The following is a 22,120-nucleotide window of genomic DNA, read 5'->3' as shown; positions in this document are numbered from 1 at the left end:
CTCCTAGGAGAGATGCTCCAGTCCCCTCATCTTAGTGGCTCTCCACTGGACTCTCTCCAGTAGTTCCTTGTCTCCCTTGAACTGGAGATCCCAGAATTGGGTGTAGTATTCCAGATGTGGCCTCACTAGGCCAGGGTGTCACACAGAATCACAGAACATTGCCTGCATCAGGAACAGTGTGGCCAGCAGGAGCAGGGAGGTCATTCTGCCCCTGTACACTGCACTGGTTAGGCCGCACCTCGAGTCCTGTGTCCAGTTCTGGGCCCCTCAGTTCAGGAAGGAGGTTGACTTGCTGGAACGAGTCCAGAGAAGAGCAACAAAGTTGGTGAGGGGTTTGGAACATAAGCCCTACGAGGAGAGGCTGAGGAAGCTGGGGTTGCTTAGCCTGGAGAAGAGGAGACTCAGGGGTGACCTTCTTGCTCTCTACAACTACCTGAAGGGAGGCTGTAGACAGATGGATGTTAGTCTCTTCTCCCAGGCAGCCAGTACCAGAACAAGAGGACACAGTCTCAGGCTGCGCCAGGGGAGGTTCAGGCTGGATGTTAGGAAAAAGTTCTATACAGAGAGAGTGATTGCCCATTGGAATGGGCTGCCTGGGGAGGTGGTGGAGTTGCCATCCCTGGAGGTTTTCAGGAGAAGACTTGCTGGGGTGCTTGGTGCTGTGGGGTAGTTGTTTGGGTGGTGTTGGATTGGTTGATGGGTTGGATGCGATGATCTTGAAGGTCTCTTCCAACCTGGTTTATTCTATGTATTCTATTCTATGTAACATTAGGGGTTGGAAGGGACCTTGAAAGATCATCTAGTCCAACCCCCATGCCAGAGCAGCACCACCTAGAGCAGGTCACACAGGAACACATCCAGGTAGGTAGTGAATGTCTCCAGAGAAGGAGTAGAGGGGGAGGAAAACCTCAGCCTGCTGGCCACGGTCTTCTGAATGCCCCCCATTCCATTGGCCTCCTTGGCCACAAGGGAACGTTGATGGTTCATGATCAGCCTATTGTCTGCCAGGACTCCACAATACCATCCATGTGCCAGTGATCAGAACACAGCAAATGTGATTAAGTCATTAGTATCAGATTATCAGCTCACAAATGTCACTGCCAAATCAAAGCAGCTCTCTAGTATTTGCCCAGGAGGCACACACTGTTGTCCTCCATTACTCAATCTGCTTTAGTATGATCCTATGTAAGAGTAAAACTAGGGGGGTCAGTATAGCCTGTATGGAAAATTGCTGCAGGATTGCAAAAGATCTGGAGCTTGCCAAAGCAAATGAACTTTAGAAACTGTTTTCCTTGTTTATGTGCTGTCTCCAGGCCCTCTTGTTTATGTAAGGGCTCAACATACGATCAAGTTACCTGGTCTCAGCCAGGATTTGATAAGTGTCTGTGTGTGCACTTTTGGCCTGGAGAAAATGCAGGAAAGAAGGTTGTAGAGAGGTGGGAGTTGGTCTCTTCCCCCTAGTAACAAGTGATAGGAGGAAAGGAAATGACCCCAAATTGCACATGGGGAAGTTTAAGTTGCCTACTAGAAGAAACTTCTTCACTGAAAGGGTTCTCAAACACTGGAACAGGTTCCCCAGGAAGTGGCTGAATGCCCATGGCTGGAGGTGTTTCAAAGACAGACAGATGTGGTGCTGAGGAGCATGGTTCAGCACCAGCCACAGCAGAGGTAGAGAATGGTTGGACTCAGTGATCTTAAAGATCTTTTTCAACCAAAATGATTCTGTGATTATATGAAAATTCAGCTTAGAATAGAATAGAATAGAATAGAATAGAATAGAATAGAATAGACCAGGTTGGAGAGACCTTCAAGATCATCGTGTCCAACCTATCATCCAACACCACCTAATCAACTAAACCATGCAACCAAGCACCTAAACACCTCCAGTGATGGTGACTCCACCACCTCCCTGGGCAGCCCATTCCAATGGGCAATCACTCTCTCTGTGTAGAATTTCTCCCTAACCTCCTGCCTAAACCTCCCCTTGCACCGCTTGAGACTGTGTCCTAAGCCCCTTTCACTGCAGACAAGCCTAACACACCTGACCCTCTCTGTGGGGTGGGAGCATTTACCTAACTCACACCCAGGAACCTTAAGCTGTGTCTGAGATGCAGGATTACAAAAGGCCCCTGACCATCATGTCTTTTATCTGCAAGCAGGTGACACAGGCACACAAATGAAGGACTTACTTGCCACGCCTCAACCTTCTTAATGTCTGCACAGGATCCGTTAGTGAAGAGTCCTTTCCCAGGGGTACAGGTGTATATATCCTGCAAGGCGTGGGCAATAGAATACACTGCCAAGTACACATTATAGGATATCCTCAAGTGTGTGTAGTCCATGTAGGGTGTCTCCACACTGGTGATGTTCTCATCCCCTGTGCAGGGAGGTCGGAAGGCAGCTGTTCCATTTCCAGATCCCAGGCCTTCTTCATGGCCCTTGTGGAAGGAAGTCGAAGCTGGGGAATTTTTGGACCCATCGGGGAGGTAGCAGTTAAACGTCTCCTCCCAGAACTCCTTGGCAAAGCCATTGTTGCTGGACTTCCTGGGATGCACCTTCTGCAGGAACTCGCGGAAGCCTGGAATCTGTCCCGCCTTCAGCGCAAAGCCGATGGTGCTGCCGATGACGCGGAAGAACTCCGGCATAGCGATCAGGGAGGAGCTGGCCCAGGCCTCGCTCGCCAGCCAGATCTTCCCGGTGATGTTCCGCCTGACTATTTCTTTGATGAGAGGCTCCAGGTCTGGGCCACTGGAGAAAACCACAATCACCCTTGCCGTGGAGTTCTGGATGACCTCCACCACCTGCTGGATCTCCTCTTCATCTGAGTACTGGGAGATGAGCTCGCTGAAGTCGATGCAGATATCTCTCTCCTCTGCCTCCTCCCGAAACTTTTCAATCCCTGGCCGGCCGTAGTCGTCGTCGGCTGCGATCGTCCCCACCCAGTTCCAGCGGAAGTACTCGATGATGTCTGCCATCGCCGTGGCCTGGTGCTCGTCGTTGGGGATCGTGCGGAGGAAGGACTTGAACTGGTTCTTGTTGCTCAAGAGTCGACTGGATGAGGCGTAGCTGACCTGTGGGAGCACAGTAAACAAGCAAAACACACCGTGAAGCCAGCTGCCTGGGAGGGAATTCTCTACTTTCAGCCATCATTGCTGCCAACCTGCGTAACCTCAGCTGGGATGAAGAAACAGCCGAGCACCACACCAGAGGCTGTGTACTCCTAGCCTGCAGCTGCACGTGATCCACTCTGAGAGTCTGTATGCTCTTCCAGCTGTGACTAACAGAGGCATACATACAGCAACAGCTGCTTGGACCCAAAAGGCTGGAGCAAGCTCATGTCCATTTGTAATGAAACTGAGGGAGAGAGACACAGACAGTAACTTGGAAGAATGGCAAGGAGGTGAGCCACGGGTGGCCTCCACACACCTCACTGCATTTCCTGACAAATCAAGAAGCATGAAGAACACATCTTCTAGACAAGTGAGGGCAATGCACGTCATTCAGACAAAATGCAGGCTTCCTCAGTCCTGAACCAGACAGGAGACAGCAGGCTGGCACTGCAATCCTGAGCATACTCCGTCTCTCCTTGCCTCACACCTCTGTCCCCACTCTTAATCAGGCACCATATGTGTTACATACAATCTCTGCCAGGTGAGGAAAGGAGGCTCAGGAGAGACTTTCTCACTCTCTTCAAGTCTCTGAAAGGAGGCTGGAACAAGGAGGATGTTGGTCTCTTCTCCCTAGTTACAAGCGATAGGTCAAGAGAAAATGGCCTCAAGTTGCTCCAGGGGAGGTTTAGGTTGGATATTAGAAGAAAATTATTCACTGACAGGGTTCTCAAACACTTCAACAGGCTCCCCAGGGAGGTGGTTGAATCCCTGTCCCTGGAGGTGTTTAAAAGAGCAGAGATGTGGTGCTGGTTTAGCACCAGACTTGGTAGAGTTGGATGATGATCGATTTCAATGACCTTTAAGGTATTTTCCAACCAGAACAATTCCCTGAAGCAGCAAGAATGTGTTGTACATCAGTTGCCTTGACCCTCTAGCACGGTAATGCTAGTCGATACTACCTTTGCAGTACTTCCTGGCTGCTGGCCAGAATCAGCAAAGAAGCCAGTAAGCATTCCACACTCCAAGAGCCATCATATTTTAGGGTTAAAACAGGATTTTATTGCCTTTTCCAAAGCTATCAAGAAACACTTTTCTTTTTTTCCCCCTAATCAGAACAAGTGCCTGAACACTCTTAAGATATAATTTGGAGTTTCCACAAGTAGGAAGAAAACCATAAACCCCAGAAGAGAATAGTTTAAGTACTCAGAGAACTTTTAAAACTCCCTGATCTTTGCATGTTGAGATTGGTGTCTGAACTCCTCAAGATCAGCTCTCATCTGAAAAAGTCTTCTATAAATAGTTCACTTTGTACAAAGTGGAAATTCACAGAATACCTTAGCTCATCCTTAAACTCTGGCATTTAATGCTTCTGCAAGAAGAAAGAAGGGGAAGTCTCCTGGTGCAGTTTCAAGGGCCATAGGAGCAAATCCTCCCTTCACAGAGCTACTCTCTCCCTCAGACAGGTTCCTACCCAGTGCTATTCGTATCTCCTACAACCTATTGCCAGGAGGTACAGCCAAGGTACCCCACTCCCACATGTGCTGTGAGGGTACACTGAGATGAGACACCAAGAAATAGAACAGAAGTCCTAACATTTTCCATTTCTGTGTCAACAGAATGAGTAATGAGCCTTACATTAACTGTAAAAGATATCCTCATCTTCTACTGAGATGTAGGCTTTATTAAGCATGCCTCTGCTAATGGCCTGCCTCTAAATGGCAGTGATAATGTGTCTTCTAATGCTGCCCAACAACCCCAAATTTAAAAGCCTGCTTTCAGTTGTCAGACTCAACCAGCTGGCTAAGATTTTGTTCCCAAACTGAACCTCCTGACATCTACCCATTTCTGTACCCTCTAGATAAGACTGCAGCCTCGCAGCACAAACAGCATTCCCTGCTCAAAGGGGATGTATGAGAACTGCAAACATCTCTTCTGTTCAGCCCAACCAACCAGCCCTTCTTGGCTGCCTTTGTTCACCTGGTAATGTGATGGGCAAGTCAACAATACACCAGGTGGCTCAGAAGGAGTCACCCACCCTGGAGGTGCTAAAAAAAGAATGTTTGCATGGCACTTTGGGACATGGATTAGGGGGCATGGTGGTGTGGGGCTGATGCTTGGACTTGATCTGAAGAGGTCTTTTCCGACTATGATTCATTTGTGGGGCAGGTGAGAATTGGAGCCCTGGCTGAAGTAAAATGTCCTCTCAGGACAGACTGAAAGTGCAGTGTGACACAATCTTGTTAAGAAGGACTCTTACAAGCCCTGGTACCTGTATTAGTTTTAGAAGAGCAGTTAATTAGCAGTGTTAGGCTCTACAAGGCAAGACACAAATGGACAAGACCAAGCACCTTTTCCCAAAGTTGTCTTCAGTATGGAAACCTAAAATCAAGAGCAACAACGTTAAGCTATAACATGCCAGCCACATACTTTGCTTAGGGTCTTGACAGTGCAACAAGCTTGTTAACAAAAGGGTTCTTGCTCTGGCCCCAGCACAGTCAGCATACAGCAAGAAGGATGCTGAGACACAGGAGCTGGCACAACACAGATGACCCCCATCCACGGGCTTTCGTAAACCCTGTTTTGGAGGCCCTAGGGCAAAAGAAAGGCAGGTGAGCCCAGAAGAAACTCTCTCAGCACCTCATCAGCACAAGCAACAACTTTACAGGTCACCTACTTGAATGATCAGAGCTGCTGAGAGACCTAAAAGCAGCCAGTAATGACTGAACTCAGCCTTAAGTGGGCTCTGTGGGAGTTGGGCATGACTAGACAGTGACCATGGTGAACTAACATCACAACTAACATGTCCAGGCTGACAGCTGCCAATGGGTGACCTAAAATATCCATTTTATGGATTAGACCATTCTAGAGGATTCTAATTCTCCCAGACTAAGTTGCTGTTGGCTGCTTTATAACCTTTGTGCTTGGGGACTGCAAACTGCTAGCAAGACACACTTCCGACATAAGAAACCCTCCATACTGTTCAAATTCTGTGACAAATGGCAATGACTAAACAACCTTTGTTTGACCTCAGAGAATCAAGCTACTTCTGTAACCCAACCAAGAGAGGTGAAAGCATACCTGAGGTATGTAAAAGAGTCCCAGCAGATTGGCCACCGCGGTGGAGATGCCAGAGCCAGTTGCCCCCACGACTGCAATTGTGGAAGGGATATGTTCTGAGCAGTTGCAAAACTCGTCCAGGTTGAGGGAATCTATCTTGTTCTGGGCCACAAAACTCAGTGTGGCCTCCAGGGCTTTCGAGACTGTATTGCAAGTGTCAAATATCCTGTATCCAAGAGTCATGTTGGGAAGCAGAGTTGGGCTACTGTTTATTTCTTCTATGGCAAAGATCATAGCCTGGAGCCAGCGGAAGCCTCGGAAATTATACCTGGGGGAGCAGAAACAAAACCAAAACACAGTGAGAATGAGGAAAACAGAGGAGAGGAGACCAGGATTGAGACAAAGAGCAAAGAATTCCAGATACAAAAGGCATCTTACATCCTACTAAAGCTGAAGAATTTGGGGGTTTGTCTTCAGTGATTACAGAAGAGGCATGCCTGTGCTAAAAGGGTTTTATCTGCTTTACAGCTCCTCTGTTTAAGAGCTCACTTTGAAGGTTGTGAGGATGAAATGAACTTCTCTAAGTCCTCCAAAGTTTGGGAAAGCTGAAAGAGAGCATGCCTGGGGAGACCAGCTCTGTCCTGCCCCTTTTGCTCAGGTCCTTAAAAACCTGGATCTTGTGATACCTGAGCAAATGCATGACACAAAGCTAAATCTACCACGTTTCCTTCCAGGCTCCTCTGACTTGTTTCTGAATCCAGATGGCAGTGTCTGCTAAGCCTGCACTGAGCACGATGCTGCCAAGGACTTGGCTCAGGGATACTTGGTGTGTCAGCTCCTAAAGGCTTTAGGCAGGCAGAGCAAGCTGAGACATCCCTGCTGGATATACACGTGCTCTGCTCAGGGAAATTTGGCTTCCCATTGCACACTTCACATTGTGAGAGAGAGAGCATCATCAGCCTGGTCATACCAGAGAACAGAGGCATGAAATAAAGGTAAATCCTAGCTGAATTACCAACCTGTTAAGTAGATACTTTGGTGCTTTCATTGAAGGAATAGCTCTTCTCATTTTATAGTGTTCTCATGCATTTGCCATCAGATCTGGCCTACGAAATTGAAACTCCGTTTTCTGAAGCATTCTCTGCGCTCTAAAATGGAGCAGCTGCACTTTCTGACTCTCTCTCAGCTGTTCATGGAGCTAACCCAGAGCTGGGGAGCTGGGGCAAGTGTGCTGCAGGACCCAGGAGTCCCTCTTTAGAGCATCACCATGAGCTGGCAGTAAAAGAAGCTGAATTGTTTCAGCTGGAAAACACCAGCTGAAGGGTCTGGTCTGGTGAGGGGTCCGGAGAACAGCTGAGGGAGCTGGGATTGTTCAGTCTGGACAAGAGGAGGCTGAGGGGAGACCTCTTTGCTCTCTACAGCTATCTGAAAGGAGGCTGTAGTGAGGTGGTGTTGGTCTCTTAAGTAACTAGCAATAGGACAAGAGGAAATGGCCTCAAGTTGCATCATGTGAGGTTTAGGTTGGACATTAGGAAAATTCCTTCCCTGAAAGAGTGGTCAGGCACTGGAAGAGCATCCCAGGGAACATGGTGAAGCCACCATCCCTAGGGGTGTTCACAAAACATGTAGACAAGGCAATTCAGGGCATGGTGGTGTTGGGGTGACAGTTGGACTTGATTTTAGAGGTACTTTCCAACCTTAATGATTTCACAAACCGTTACCTAATTCCCAATGGTAGTGCTAAACCATGAGGCAAGGTAAGTGACTGCACAGCCACTAAAAGAGAGAAGCTTCGTCATGGAAAGCAGCAGGAAGAAAGTGGCTTTGATACATACTGTTCTCAGGTTTTATTCACTGTGTTTCCTTCCACAACACTTGCACAAGCAGCCAATTGTATGCTTGTGAAGGCACTGCATTTCAGGGTAATTCAGCTGGAACAGCAGAATCTTTCATGACCTGAAAAGCCTGCCATTGCTTCCAACACACTGTGGGGCAAGAGAGCAGGTCTGTGCAGGTCTCTGTTCAGTTGCAGCTAAAAAGAGGGAAGCATCAAATCTGCTATGCTTGAGATCCATTGAGGAACCTGATGGGTCCCAGAATCATAGAATCAATAAGGTTGGAAAAGACCTCAGAGATCATCAAGTCCAACCTCTCACCCAGCACCTCAGGACTAATAACCATGGCACCAAGTCTCTTTCTGAACACTTCCAGGGACATCCAATCTCTTTTTGAACACTTCCAGGGACAGTGACTCCACCACCTCCCTGGGCAGCATATTCCAATGGCAAATCTCTCTTTCTATGAAGAACTTTCTCCTCACCTCCAGCTTAAACCTCCCCTGGCACAGGTTGAGACTGTGTCCTCTTGTTCTGGTGCTGGTTGCCTGGGAGAAGAGACCAACCCCCACCTGGCTATGACCTCCCTTCAGGTAGTTGTGGAGAGCAATGAGGTCTCCCCAAGCCTCCTCTTCTCCAGGCTAAACAATCCCAGCTTCCTCAGCTGTTCTCCGGACCCCTCACCAGACCAGACCCTGCAGAGACAGCCTGCAGAGACAGCCTGCAGAGACAGCCTGGAGAAACAGCCTGCAGAGACAGCCTGGAGAAATAGCCTGGAGAGACAGCCCAGAGAGACAGCCTGGAGGGACAGCCTGGAGAGACAGCCTGGAGGGACAGCCTGGAGAGAGAGCCTGGAGAAACAGCCTGAAGAGACAGCCTGGAGAAATAGCCTGGAGAGACAGCCCAGAGAGACAGCCCAGAGAGACAGCCTGGGAGGGACAGCCTGGAGAGACAGCCTGGAGAAACAGCCTGGAGAGACAGCCTGGAGAAATAGCCTGGAGAGACAGCCTGGAGGGACAGCCTGGAGGGACAGCCTGGAGGGACAGCCTGGAGAGAGAGCCTGCAGAGACAGCCTAGAGAAACAGCCTGGAGAGACAGCCTGCGGAGACAGCCTGGAGAAACAGCCTGCGGAGACAGCCTGGAGAAACAGCCTGCAGAGACAGCCTGCAGAGACAGCCTGGAGAGACAGCCTGCAGAGACAGCCTGCAGAGACAGCCTGGAGAAACAGCCTGCAGAGACAGCCTGCAGAGACAGCCTGGAGAGACAGCCTGCAGAGACAGCCTGCAGAGACAGCCTGCAGAGACAGCCTGCAGAGACAGCCTGCACAGGAAGAGATTCTCAAAATGGTACATTTCAGATTTCCATGAGAGCCACTGTGAGAGATATTTCCATCAGCAAGGTGAAGATTTTAAAGATAAGCTTCATGAAAGCATAAACTTTCAAACTCTGAGATGTATAACCTAAGTATTTTTCAGTTGCTGGATGAGATTAATTGCTTTCAAAGCTCATGTTGGCCCTGCCTGGCTTCTTCAAAGCTGAGTGAGCACAGCCACATTACTACCAGTCCATCGGTTCTGGCTGACTCATCTGGGATCAGAAGTTCTGAGGATATCACATCTAAGGTTTATCTTTAAGTCTTAAAAGCTTGCATTTATTCCATTTGATTTCACCCACTCTGGACAGCTTTGGCCAGCTTCCAAGTGAAGTTCTGCGCTGAGGCTGTACCTCAAAGACCAGACAGCAGGATTTCAGTACAGAGCTCTTCAAGTCAGAAAGTCTGAGGCTAATAAAGATCCTTAGGTATAACTTATGACTAAAGCTATTTTAAGATCACTCTTTAGACACTGGTCACTCTTTAGAACACAGGAGTGTGAGTTAACATTCAAAGTAATTTATCACAGAATCATTAAAGTTGGAAAATACCTCTAAGAACATAAGTCCAATTGTCAAGCCAATTGTATTTATTTTATCCAAAATAGCTTTGAAATGTGTTTGATAATTTACCTCAAACTAGCCTGAGCAGGAGACCTGAAGTTCTCCTCAGCTGCACCTTTGCTGATAGCAGCATCAGCAGGTCAGAAGAGGAGCAGAAGAAATGGAGACAAACATATCTTGCTCTGTTTTCTCTCATACTGGATAGAGATTCAGATGAGGTCTCATTTTGTTAAGTGCTGCATCAGTACTTTAACACAGATATGGTCAGGTGAAGGCAGTGCCCCCAAACTAGTCTAAATGAAGCAAGATTTCATGATCACTTCAGACGAAGGGAAGGGAAGGGAAGGGAAGGGAAGGGAAGGGAAGGGAAGGGAAGGGAAGGGAAGGGAAGGGAAGGGAAGGGAAGGGAAGGGAAGGGAAGGGAAGGGAAGGGAAGGGAAGGGAAGGGAAGGGAAGGGAAGGGAAGGGAAGGGAAGGGAAGGGAAGGGAAGGGAAGGGAAGGGAAGGGAAGGGAAGGGAAGGGAAGGGAAGGGAAGGGAAGGGAAGGGAAGGGAAGGGAAGGGAAGGGAAGGGAAGGGAAGGGAAGGGAAGGGAAGGGAAGGGAAGGGAAGGGAAGGGAAGGGAAGGGAAGGGATCAGGTTGGAAAAGACCTTTGAGATCATCAAGTCCAACCTATCACCCAACACCATCTAATCAACTAAACCATGGCACCAAGTGCCTCATCCAGGCTCTTCCTAAACACCTCCAGGGATGCTGACTCCACCACCTCCCTGGGCAGCACATTCCAATGGCCAGTCTCTCTTTCTATGAAGAACTTCTTCCTAACATCCATCCTGAACCTCCCCTGGCACAGCTTGAGACTGTGTCCTCTTGTTCTGGTGCTGCTTGCCTGACAGAAGAGACCAACCCCCACCTGGCTACAACCTCCCTTCAGGGAGTTGGAGACAGCAAGAAGGTCTCCCCTGAGCCTCCTCTTCTCCAGGCTAAGCAACCCCAGCTCCCTCAGCCTCTCCTCACAGGGCTGTGCTCCAGACCCCTCCCCAGCTTTGTTGCCCTTCTCTGGACACCTTCCAGCAGCTCAACATCTTTCCTAAACTGAGGGGCCCAGAACTGGACACAGGACTCAAGGTGTGGTCTAACCAGTGCTGAGTACAGGGCACAATGACCTCCCTGCTCCTGCTGGCCACACTGTTCCTGATACAGGCCAGGATGCCATTGGCCTTCTTGGCCACCTGGGCACACTGCAGGCTCATGTTCAGCCTACTATCAACCACTACCCCCAGGTCCCTCTCTGCCTGGCTGCTCTCAGCCACTCTGACCCCAGCCTGTAGCACTGCATGGGGTTGTTGTGGGAAGTGTGTATTGTGTCACTGAATTCTCTCCTGCTGTATCTTAAGACTCCACAGAGGGACTGCAGGCAGATTCTGCTTGCCTTGGTGTGCACAAAGGCAATGGTTAAGAGAAGCCTTTGAACCTGGCAGGAGGTTACACAGATCCAGCTGACCTCCTGTGCTGCATTGCTGCTGTCACTAACGTGATGAGTAGTCACTGGAATGCTCTGCCAGCCATGCAGAAATCTGACTGGCAATTTCCATGAAGAAACTGCAAAGGATTTACTAACAGAATCAAACTTTTCATAAAGTTACCAGACACTTTAAATAGCCACTGGTACTTTCTTTGTCAAACATAAGCAACCTCCAAAACTCACTTTCTGCCCTATCAGAGGTACATCACTTCCATGGTAATGAATGATTTACAACCCAGCCAGCACGGATTGAGGAAGGACAGGTCCTACCTCACCAACCTGATCTCCTTCTATGCCCAGGTGACTGCCTGGTGGATGTGGGGCAGGCTGTGGATGTAGTCTGCCTGGAGTTCAGCAAAGCCTTTGACCCCATCCCCCATAGCAAACTCCTGGCCAAGCTGTCAGCCCCTGGCTTGGACAGCAGCTCTGAGCTGGGTTAGGAACTGGCTGGAGGCTGAGCCCAGAGAGTGGTGGTGAATGGTGCCACAGCCAGCTGGCAGCCAGGCACCAGTGGTGTGCCCCAGGGATCAGTGCTGGGCCCCATGCTCTTTAATATCTTTACTGATGATCTGGATGAGGGCACTGAGTCCATCATCAGTCAATTTGCAGAAGACACCAAGCTGGGGGCAGGAGTTGTTCTGTTAGAGGGTAGGAGAGCTCTGCAGAGGGACCTTGCCAGGCTGGACAGATGGGCAGAGTCCAAGGGCATGAAATTGAACACATCCAAGTGCCAGGTTCTATACGTTGGCCACAACAACCCCAGGCAGCACTACAGGTTGGGGTCAGAGTGGCTGAGAGCAGCCAGGCAGAGAGGGACCTGGGGGTAGTGGTTGACAGCAGCTGAACATGAGCCAGCAGTGTGCCCAGGTGGCCAAGAAGGCCAATGGCATCCTGGCCTGCATTAGGAACAGTGTGGCCAGCAGGAGCAGGGAAGTCATTGTGCCCCTGTACTCTGCACTGGTTAGGCCACACCTTGAGTCCTGTGTCCAGTTCTGGGCCCCTCAGTTTACGAAAATTGCTGGAAGGTGTCCAGAGAAGGGCAACAAAGCTGGGGAGGGGTCTGGAGCACAGCTCTGTGAGGAGAGGCTGAGGGAGCTGGGGTTGGTTAGCCTGGAGAAGAGGAGGCTCAAGGGAGACCTTCTTGCTCTCTACAACTCCCTGAAGGGAGGTTGTAGCCAGGTGGGGGTTGGTCTCTTCTCCCAGGCAAGCAGCATCAGAACAAGAGGACACAGTCTCAGGCTGTGCCAGGGGAGGTTCAGGCTGGATGTTAGGAAGAAATTCTTGATAGAGAGAGTGATTGCTCATTGGAATGCATTGCCCAGGGAGGTGGTGGAGTCACCATCCCTGGAGGTGTTTAGGAAGAGTCTGGATGAGGCACTTGGTGCCATGGTTTAGTTGATCAGATGGTGTTGGGTGACAGGTTGGACTTGATGATCTCGATGGTCTCTTCCAACCTGGTTAATTCTATTCTATTCCATTCCATTCCATTCCATTCCATTCCATTCCATTCCATTCCATTCCATTCCATTCCATTCCTTTCTGAGTGCTCTCTAAGGGAGCATCTGAGGATGATCTCATACTCTAGATGGATGTATCTTGCTCAGTGCCTTAAGTGGGCAGCTGCACCCTAAATCCATCAGCATAGCTGGAATGCTATCAGCCATTCCTCGCTGCCATCTGCAACAAAACAGTAATAGAGCCCCAGTCTAGAATAAGAGGTCCAAAAAATTCCAGTTACACAGTTCTTCAGTTGTGATTGCAGAAAGGGGTGCTGTAACATTGAACTGCTTTCCTGTGCATGGTTATGGCAAAACTCCACATCAATTTCTTGTGTTTTGGTTCCATGACATCTTAATTGCAATCAGTTTCCATTTCACTTCACACTTCTCACGTAGAGTATAGGCAGGGTTTGAGGCTAAAAATTCCTTGTTTCATCATAAAAATGGCTACACTTCAATCACAGAAGGAAGTTGTTTTCATGTGCATTTCTCCCTCCAGGTTTAACTACCAAAGACTTAAGACAAAACTTTGTAAAGGTCCTAAAGAGACATCTGTGTGATTAGTGGGATTGTTTTCAGATCATTTTCATCTCCTCACTTATTTAGATGACAAAACAGTTTGTAAAGTCTTAGAAGATGAGAAGCAGAACAGTAAAAAAAACCCCAATTTTTATTTCTGTAGTGGTTTGAGCCTTAACTGGGAGTTAAGAGCTCAGATGGGGGTAAGGTTGAGAATCCCTCCCCTGCTCCCCCCTCCTCTCTCCCAACAGAGAGGAAAGAAAAAAGGAAAGGGAAGGAAGCAATAATTGGGAGTCAGCTTGGTAGTAGAGAGCTAAAGAGTTCTCTTTAAACAGTATATATAAGTGTATATATATATATATACAGCAATAACAGGTAAGGTTCACAAGGGCAAGGAACAAGGATGGTTGGGAGGGGGGAAAAGAAGAATACAAAACCAGTCTCTCTCTGAGGAGGTGTGGAGGCAGCAGGGAGAAGGATCAGGCCTGACCACGTGGCAGAGGAGCAGGAAGGCAGCTATATATTCACAAGCATATATGGAAAGCAGGTTATATATAACACAATCTGTACAGGTATGTACAATATATACACAGAAATACACAGCAAAGAGAAATAACACAACAAAAATCCCTCCCCGAGGAGGGATCCCCTCCCTGTAACCCCCTCTCTCTCCCCCTACCTCCCTTTTTTTCCCCAAAAAGGGGGTAGAGAGAAAGAAAGGCAAGTTATTAAGGGAAAGAGTTGTTAGTAAGCTTCAAAAGCCCATGCAGGATTAGTGTTTGCTTATCTGAAGGCCAACTCCAGCAGTTCACAGAGAAGCAGGCAGGGAGAACAGGCTGAAACCCAAACTCCCCCAACTCCCAAACCAAACTGAACTGAGAGAAAAAAATTCCAACTGCTCTACAGTTTAAAGTTGCATTTTATCTATTTACCAATGAAATTCATTTAGAATATCAGAATGTTTTGGTTCTAGTACCGAAAACATTCAGCCAGAGTGTCCCAGCACTGTTTGTCTTAAGGGCACAGCCTCAAATGATCACACCATCTAATCAACTAAACCATGGCACCAAGTGCCTCATCCAGGCTCTTCCTAAACACCTCCAGGGATGGTGACTCCACCACCTCCCTGGGCAGCACATTCCAATGGCCAATCTCTCTTGCTGGGAGGAATTTCTTCCTAACATTCAGCCTAAACCTCCCCTGACAATAAGCCAAAGTGTGAGACCTAAACAGGAGGCTTTTAGCAAGGAAATCCTCTCTCCCCTAGCAAACTGCCTCCTTTATACTGTGTGTGGTGTTCGTGGTTTGGGATACATCTGTAGCCAACTCAGCTGTCATTGAATAGAACAGAACAGAATAGAATGGCATAAAATGGAATGGCATGGGAGAGGTTCAGAGAGGAGAGGAGAGGTTCGGTTCGGTTCGGAGAGGTTCGGAGAGGTTCAGAGAGGTTCGGTTCAGAGAGGTTCAGAGAGGTTCAGAGAGGAGAGGTTCGGAGAGGAGAGGTTCGGAGAGGAGAGGAGAGGTTTGGAGAGGTTTAGAGAGGTTTGGAGAGGTTCAGAGAGGAGAGGTTCGGAGAGGAGAGGTTCGGAGAGGAGAGGTTCGGAGAGGAGAGGAGAGGTTTGGAGAGGTTTGGAGAGGTTCGGAGAGGAGAGGAGAGGAGAGGAGAGGAGAGGTTCGGAGAGGAGAGGAGAGGAGAGGAGAGGAGAGGAGAGGAGAGGAGAGGAGAGGAGAGGAGAGGTTCGGAGAGGAGAGGAGAGGTTTGGAGAGGTTTGGAGAGGTTCGGAGAGGAGAGGAGAGGTTTGGAGAGGTTTGGAGAGGTTCGGAGAGGAGAGGTTCGGAGAGGAGAGGAGAGGAGAGGTTCAGAGAGGTTCGGAGAGGAGAGGAGAGGTTCAGAGTGGAGAGGAGAGGTTCGGAGTGGAGAGGTTTGGAGAGGTTCGGAGAGGAGAGGTTCGGAGAGGTTTGGAGAGGTTCGGAGAGGAGAGGAGAGGTTCGGAGTGGAGTGGTTCGGAGAGGTTCGGAGAGGAGAGGAGAGGAGAGGAGAGGAGAGGAGAGGAGAGGAGAGGAGAGGAGAGGAGAGGAGAGGAGAGGAGAGGAGAGGAGAGGAGAGGAGAGGAGAGGAGAGGAGAGGAGAGGAGAGGAGAGGAGAGGAGAGGAGAGGAGTGGAGAGGTTCAGAGAGGTTCGGAGAGGAGAGGTTCGGAGAGGAGAGGTTCGGAGAGGAGAGGTTCGGAGAGGAGAGGTTCGGAGAGGTTCGGAGAGGAGCTGGTGTTTAGGAAGAGACTGATACCCACCTCACTACAACCTCTTTTTGAGTTAAGGATATGAGATCTCCCCTCAGCCTCCTCTTCTTAGCCCCTTAAGTAACTCCAGTTCCCTCAGACACTCCTCAGAAAGCCGGTCCTCCAGAGCCTTCACCAGCTTTGCTGTCCTTCTCTGGGCACATTACGGCACCTTGAAGTCTTTCCTACAATGAGCGCCCCAAAACTGAACCCAGTACTGGAAGTGTGTCATCAGCAGTGCTGAGTACAGGGGGCCAATCACTGCCCTGGTCACACTATTCCTGATACAGGCCTGATGCTGTTGGCCTTCATGGCCACCTGGGCAGGTGCTGGCTCCTGTTCAGCTGGCTGTCAATCAGCACACCCAGATGTTTCTCCCATGGGCAGCTTTCCAGCCACTCTTCCCTAGGTCTGGAGTGTTCGTGTAGTTGTTGTGACCCAAGTGCAGGAGCCAGCACTTGGCCTTGTTGAATCTCATACCACCAGCCTCAGTTTCCACAGATTCAGATTCACAGACTGCATGGGGTTGGAAGGGACCCTCAAAGGTCATCTAGTCCCACCCCCTTGCAGCAAGCAGGGACACCTTCAACTAGATCAGGCTGCCCATATGTTGTGGTTTAAGCTTTCCCAGAGTCCAGAAAACCCAAATGGAACAGATTTAGATTGCCTCTCCTCTCCTTTTATTTTTCCTGGTAGGGGAAAACAAATCAGACAGGAGAAAAGAGAGGTAAAATTGTGAAAGAAACAGTCTTGAATGGATTTGGAAGCAAAAAGGTAAGTTGGACAAAATCTAAAAGGCATTTGAGTAAAAGAAAGGTCACAGAGGTATGAGGAAAAAAGGGTAAATAAAAATATATCCAGCTGGCATGGCTGGCAAAGGGTTCTCTGGATGCAATGTGGATTCTCTTTAGATGTAGTCCTTAGGAGTTTGGATGAAGCATGGAACAGGCCCCACCACGTGGCTACAACAACAGCAGGAACAGCAGGAACAGCATCTCACACAGACAAGGACAGGAGCAAGAGAAGGGAGGCAGGAAAATGCCTCCCCTTAAGCAGGCTTGGTGGAGAGGAAGTGGGGGTGGAATAGACTTTGACCCAAGTACCCCTTCCCCTGGGAGGGGGAACCAAGCTCTCTGCCCACCTGAGTCAGGATTCTTTGTCCACCTGGGGGCTAGGCTTTTCTCAGCCCAACCCCTCCTGGGCTGGGTGTAACCTGGCACCCCATGGCCACATCAAATTTGATCTTGAGTGTCTCCAGGGACAGGGCCTCAACCACATTCCTGGCAACCTGTTCCAGTATTTTACCACTCTCATTGTAAAGAACCACGTCCTTAGGTCCAGCCTAAACCTACCCTGCTCCAGATTAAAACCACTGCCCTTCATCCTATCACTACAAGCCCCTTCACATACCGAAATGTAGTTAAAAGGTCTCACTGGAGCCTTCTCTTCTTTAGGCTGAGCAGCCCCAATGCTTTCAGCCTGTCTTCATAGAAGTGGTGCTTGTCCAGGCCCATCTCTAGAGCCTTTCTTCCATCAACACTGCTCCCCAGCTTAGTGTCCTTCACATATGCACTTCCTGTCTTTACACACTTGGTTTTACTGTCATTCACATCTGTGTCTGCAAGCATCCAACCACAGACCATACTCACGCAACGTGTAGAACATTACCTGAAGTTGGGAAAGTCAAGAATTCCCCACCAGAACTTCTTACTTTCCCTTTTTGTATCTTACCTTATACACTCCACTGATTCTGGTCTTGATTTTAGATCCTGGTCTTTAGCAGCCACTCCAAAATGGATGGGGAACAATCCTCCAAGGATAATGTCTCCCTTCTTCTGTGCCCGCTGGTTCGGCCCGTAGGCAGCAGCATTCCAGGGAGATAGCAAAAGAATGAAGCAGCAGCAGCTATATAAAGTCATTGTTCCTCTTTTCACCAGGGGTTATAGGATGCAAAATTGGAAAAGGTGATGTAAGAAAGCAAATGGTGCAGTGCTGAAGCTTTTCCTTTCCTTAATACAGCATAGAGAAGGTTGGGGCCACATGTCTGCAGGGAGATAAGCCACAAGATGGGAGCCACAGTGCTGATATTTCTCCCTCTCTCTTCTCCATTGCAAACCAACAATTCAGCAGTCCTTCTCTCTTTGTAACCATTATGGAGAGCCCATCTCTGAGAACTGTAAGAGAAAGACATGAAAGTGATACCAGCTATACACCAGAGCTCCCTACTTCTTTGGTGGTTCTGCTTTGTCAGATCAACCCCTCACTATGCCCCCAGGGCTCAACGGCCCTCCTGGTACACATACCAACATTGACAGAGTAAGCCAAGCACTCCAGCAAAGCCAGCCACAGCTCCTCATTTTCTGTCACACCTGTGGGGTAGCTTACTAAACCCTCCCATGGTTCTGCATGATTCTGCTTACAAGAAATCCTTAGCCTGGAGAAGAGGAGGCTCAGGGGAGACTTTAGTGCTGTCTACAACTACCTGAAGGGAGGTTGCAGCCAGGTGGGGTTGGTCTCTTCTCTCAAGTAACCAGCACCAGAACAAGAGGACACAGTCTCAAGCTGCACCAGGTGAAGTTTAGGCTGGAGGTGAGGAGAAAGTTCTTCCCAGAGAGAGCTGTTAGCCATTGGAATGTGCTGCCCAGGGAGGTGGTGGAGTCACCATCCCTGGAGGGGTTCAAAGTGTTAGTCATGAGGTGTTGGGTGATATGCTGGACTTGATGATCTCTGAGGTCTTTTCCAACCTTATTGATTCTATGATTCTGTGACTGGTACCTCTGCTATTGGCCTGTGGCCCTTTGCCAGCAGGATGACAGAACTTGACCCAGAGCTAGGGGTAGGAGGTGACAGAGCAATGCAGCAAAGGCTTTGGGGTCACATTTTTGTTAGCAGATGGACAGCGGTTCTTGCTTCATCAGTGTCCAACAGGAAGGACGGAAACACTTTGCCACACTTCAGCTAGGGAAAGGTCATCTTCCTTCCACCACTCATGGAATCAGAAAAGATATGGCAAAAACCCCTATCAGACATATTCTAGGCTGATGTTCTCTCTCTCCACCTGGCTGAGACTAAGTCTGCCTGGTCCTGTGTGATGAATTATTGAATGGCAAACAATTACTGCAGCCAGCTGCAGACACTTTCATAGAATCATAGAATCCTTTCAGCTGGAAAGGACCCCTAAGACTATCAAGTTCAACCATGCTCTAACTCTGTGAAGTCTGGTTGCTAAACCATGTCCCTCGACACCACATTTCTGCATCTTTGAATCACCTTCAGGAATGAGCATTCAACCATCAGCCTCGGGAGTCTATTCCAAGTGTTTGACAACATAACCAATCTGAACCTCTGCTGGTGCAACCTGAGGCCATTTCCTCTCACCTCTTATCTTGTTACTAAGGAGAAGAGACCAACACCCACCTTGCTGCAACCTCCTCTTTGTTCTGTCCTGGTTCATGACACACTCCTCTGTCTGATGCTCTATGGAAGTATCTACAAGCACTGACAGAACGGGTGCCTGGTCTTGTGACAGGAAGAGAGATGTAGTCTGCCAGCTGAGAAGAATGCTTTAAAGCATGACCCACTGCCTTGACACATGTCTAGCTTTTCTGTGCCTACAGCCAGACAGATGGTGCAGCAAGCTCAGTGCTTTAGCAGAGCATCACAGTTATTGCAGAAGAGGAAGTCAAGTATATCATGCATGCCATCTGCATCTGCTCACAGCCCACTCCCTACCCCAGTGTAAGAGCTATGTAGGAAAGTTTCCACCCACATGGGGAAGCATGCCTGCCCTTTTTCACAAGAACTGCTCAGATCAGGTAGTAAGGAGACACATCACAGAACCAGCTCTAGTATGTCAGTCTGTGCCTTGCTGTTGCCTTTCTGAGGATGCTCTTCCAGTGCTGAATGAAATAACAGCATGAGATCCCTGAGAAAAGGCAGTCTGTCCTGCAGCTGAACCACTTTCCCTGTTTCACAGCTGCTCTTCAAACACATTCAAAGGTGCTCTGAGGCCTGCAAATAGTTCATGAGTGACTGGGTCTGACAAGTAAGGTCCATCACATGAGCTGTTTTCAGCCAGTCGTCACATCCCAGTGGAACCAGGTGCTCTACCTTTGGTGAAGCTGAGTGCACTTGTCTCCTTGCCTGCTTCATTCATCTCTCTGATGAGATGCATAAACACCCTTTCTGTCTGGCACAGGCATGAGAAGCTGTGCTGAGCCATTATGAGTTGAACAAAATATTTCTATACTCCTCTTGATCAGCTTCTGTGCACAGAAACATCTCAATAGGGAAAAAAGACCTCTGAGATTCAACCATTATCTAACTCTACCAAGGCTGGTGCTAAACCATGTGCCTCAGCACCACATCTCTACCTCTTCAAAACACATCCAAGGATGGGCACTTAACCACTTCCCAGGGGAAACCTATTTCAGTGTTTGAGAACCCTTTCAGGGAAGAAGCATCTTCTAATGTCCAACCTAAATCTCCCCTGGTACAACTTCAGGCCATTTCCTCTCATCCTACCACTTGTTACCTAGCTATAATCTCCTCAGCCTCTCTTCCCTCAGCTGCTCCTCACAAGACCTGCTCTCATTCCAGAATGAGCAGTCACAAGAAAGCCCTGAACAGGAGGCCAAAACTGGGTCCTCTCTGGACAAGTCAGCAAGAAATAGCAGCCAAAAAAATAAGTAACATGCTCTCCTGGCTAGCAAAGTGAGGTTAAAAACTAGGAAGTAATGTGGCAGTATTATTAGTAAAGCCAATATAAACATTTTGTGGCCAGTGCTGCCTCAGATGCACCTGGCCCAGCGTAGCACAGGAAAGCAGCTCAGAAGGCCAGCAAAGGCACTGCGTGTCTGGGAGTAATTTCATGATTAGAAAGACTGCCACAGTTTAAATCAAGAGAGGATATGATGGAAAGGAAGAGGAGAAAAGATCAGAAATGCTGAACAGAGATGGAGCCTGATGTGACAGCAAGAGCTCATGGGTGAAGTTTTTAAACAAAGAGGAAAAAGAGCAACCTGGAGCTTCAGCCAGAGGTCACTTCTTGTGGGAAGCCCCCTGCCCACATCTGCTCGGGAACAAAGGGAGCACAGCAGGTGGAATAGGGGAGAGCATTCTTGTTTAACTGCCACCAGGTTTGAGGATAGCATGGAAAAAGGTGATTGTCCCCATGTACTTGGCACTGAAGAGGCCACACCTTGAATACTGGGCTCACTTTTGGGCCCCTCACTGTAAGAAAGGCACTGATGTTCTGGAGTGGGGCCAGAGAAGGGCAACAAAGCTGGTGAAGGGTTTGGAGAACAGATAGAATACATAGAATAAACCAGGTTGGAAGAGACATAGAATACATAGAATAAACCAGGTTGGAAGAGACCTTCAAGATCATCGCGTCCAACCCATCAACCAATCCAACACCACCTAAACAACTAACCCATGGCACCAAGCACCCCATCTCGTGACAAGCAGCTGTGGGAACTGGGGTTGTTTAGTCTGGAGAAAAGGGGAGACCTTGCTGTATACAACTCCCTGAAAGAAGGCTGTAGCCAGCTGGGTGTTTGGTTGGGCTGTGTGGTTTGTCTCCCTAGTTACAAGTGATAGCACAAGTGGAAATGGCCTCAAGTTGCACCATGGGAGGTTTAGATTGGATATTAGGAAAAAAAATCTCTCTTTACTGGAAGAGTGGTCAAGCACTGGAACAGGCTGCTCAGAGAGGCAGGAGGTAGAGAGTATAGTCTCCATCCCTGGTGGCATTAAAGGATTGTGTAGACATGGCACCTTGGGACATGGTGTAGTGGGCATGGTGGTGTTGGGTTGGTGGTTGGAATTTATGATCCTGGAGGTCTTTTCCAGCCTTCATGACTAATGCTCTTTAGCCAAGGGCATCCCCTGCCCTGCTGGCAAAGACACCTGGGTAACTGCATACTCCCTTGAGGGCAGACATGTGGTCCCCTATGCCTGTGCATGGAATTGTGGATATCACTTAGCCAGGGTGGGATAGGATCAGTGACTTCTCCATCTGGTGTGGGAAGAAGGTGAGCTCGAGACAATAGGCTGCCAATTTATTAGTCTGTTTTCTGCTTTTCCTTTAATAAGGGCTTTCTCTTACCCTCAGGCTTCCTTATTATGACAAAGGAAACCACTCTCATAATGAGCAGACAGACAATGCAATTTAATTTGCTGGGATGCAATTCAGTTTGCTGGGATGCTATGAAGGGGTTTGAGCTGCTGCTGCTGAACAGTTAGGAACCACTCTCTGGTCTGTGGCTGAAGTGTTAAATGCATCAAAAGCAAACTCACATTCTTCTCTTTGCACACAGTAGGTACAGCTGAAAGATCCAAACTGGTAAAATGGGGTTC

At 48.8% G+C, this 22,120-nt stretch overlaps 1 protein-coding gene across 1 annotated transcript in view; it reads right to left on the bottom strand.

Moving 5' to 3' along the window:
* CASR (calcium sensing receptor) overlaps window positions 1-17,930 on the bottom strand; it is a 47,662-nt gene extending 29,732 nt beyond the window's left edge. The window contains exons 1-3 of the mRNA XM_054163814.1: window positions 17,492-17,930; window positions 6,189-6,495; window positions 2,190-3,071 (exon numbers count right to left, since the gene is read on the bottom strand). Of these exons, the coding sequence (XP_054019789.1) occupies window positions 2,190-3,071; window positions 6,189-6,495; window positions 17,492-17,679 (1,377 nt within the window). The 5' untranslated portion in view covers window positions 17,680-17,930. The remainder of the gene's footprint in view (window positions 1-2,189; window positions 3,072-6,188; window positions 6,496-17,491) is intronic.
* Between the last annotated feature and the right edge of the window lie 4,190 nt (window positions 17,931-22,120).

The sequence above is a fragment of the Dryobates pubescens genome, chromosome 8 (genome assembly GCF_014839835.1).
Source record: "Dryobates pubescens isolate bDryPub1 chromosome 8, bDryPub1.pri, whole genome shotgun sequence".
Taxonomy (NCBI): Eukaryota; Metazoa; Chordata; class Aves; order Piciformes; family Picidae; genus Dryobates; species Dryobates pubescens.
The sequence above is the reverse complement of the archived record's forward strand: the minus strand, read 5'-3'. Positions and strand labels throughout refer to the sequence as shown.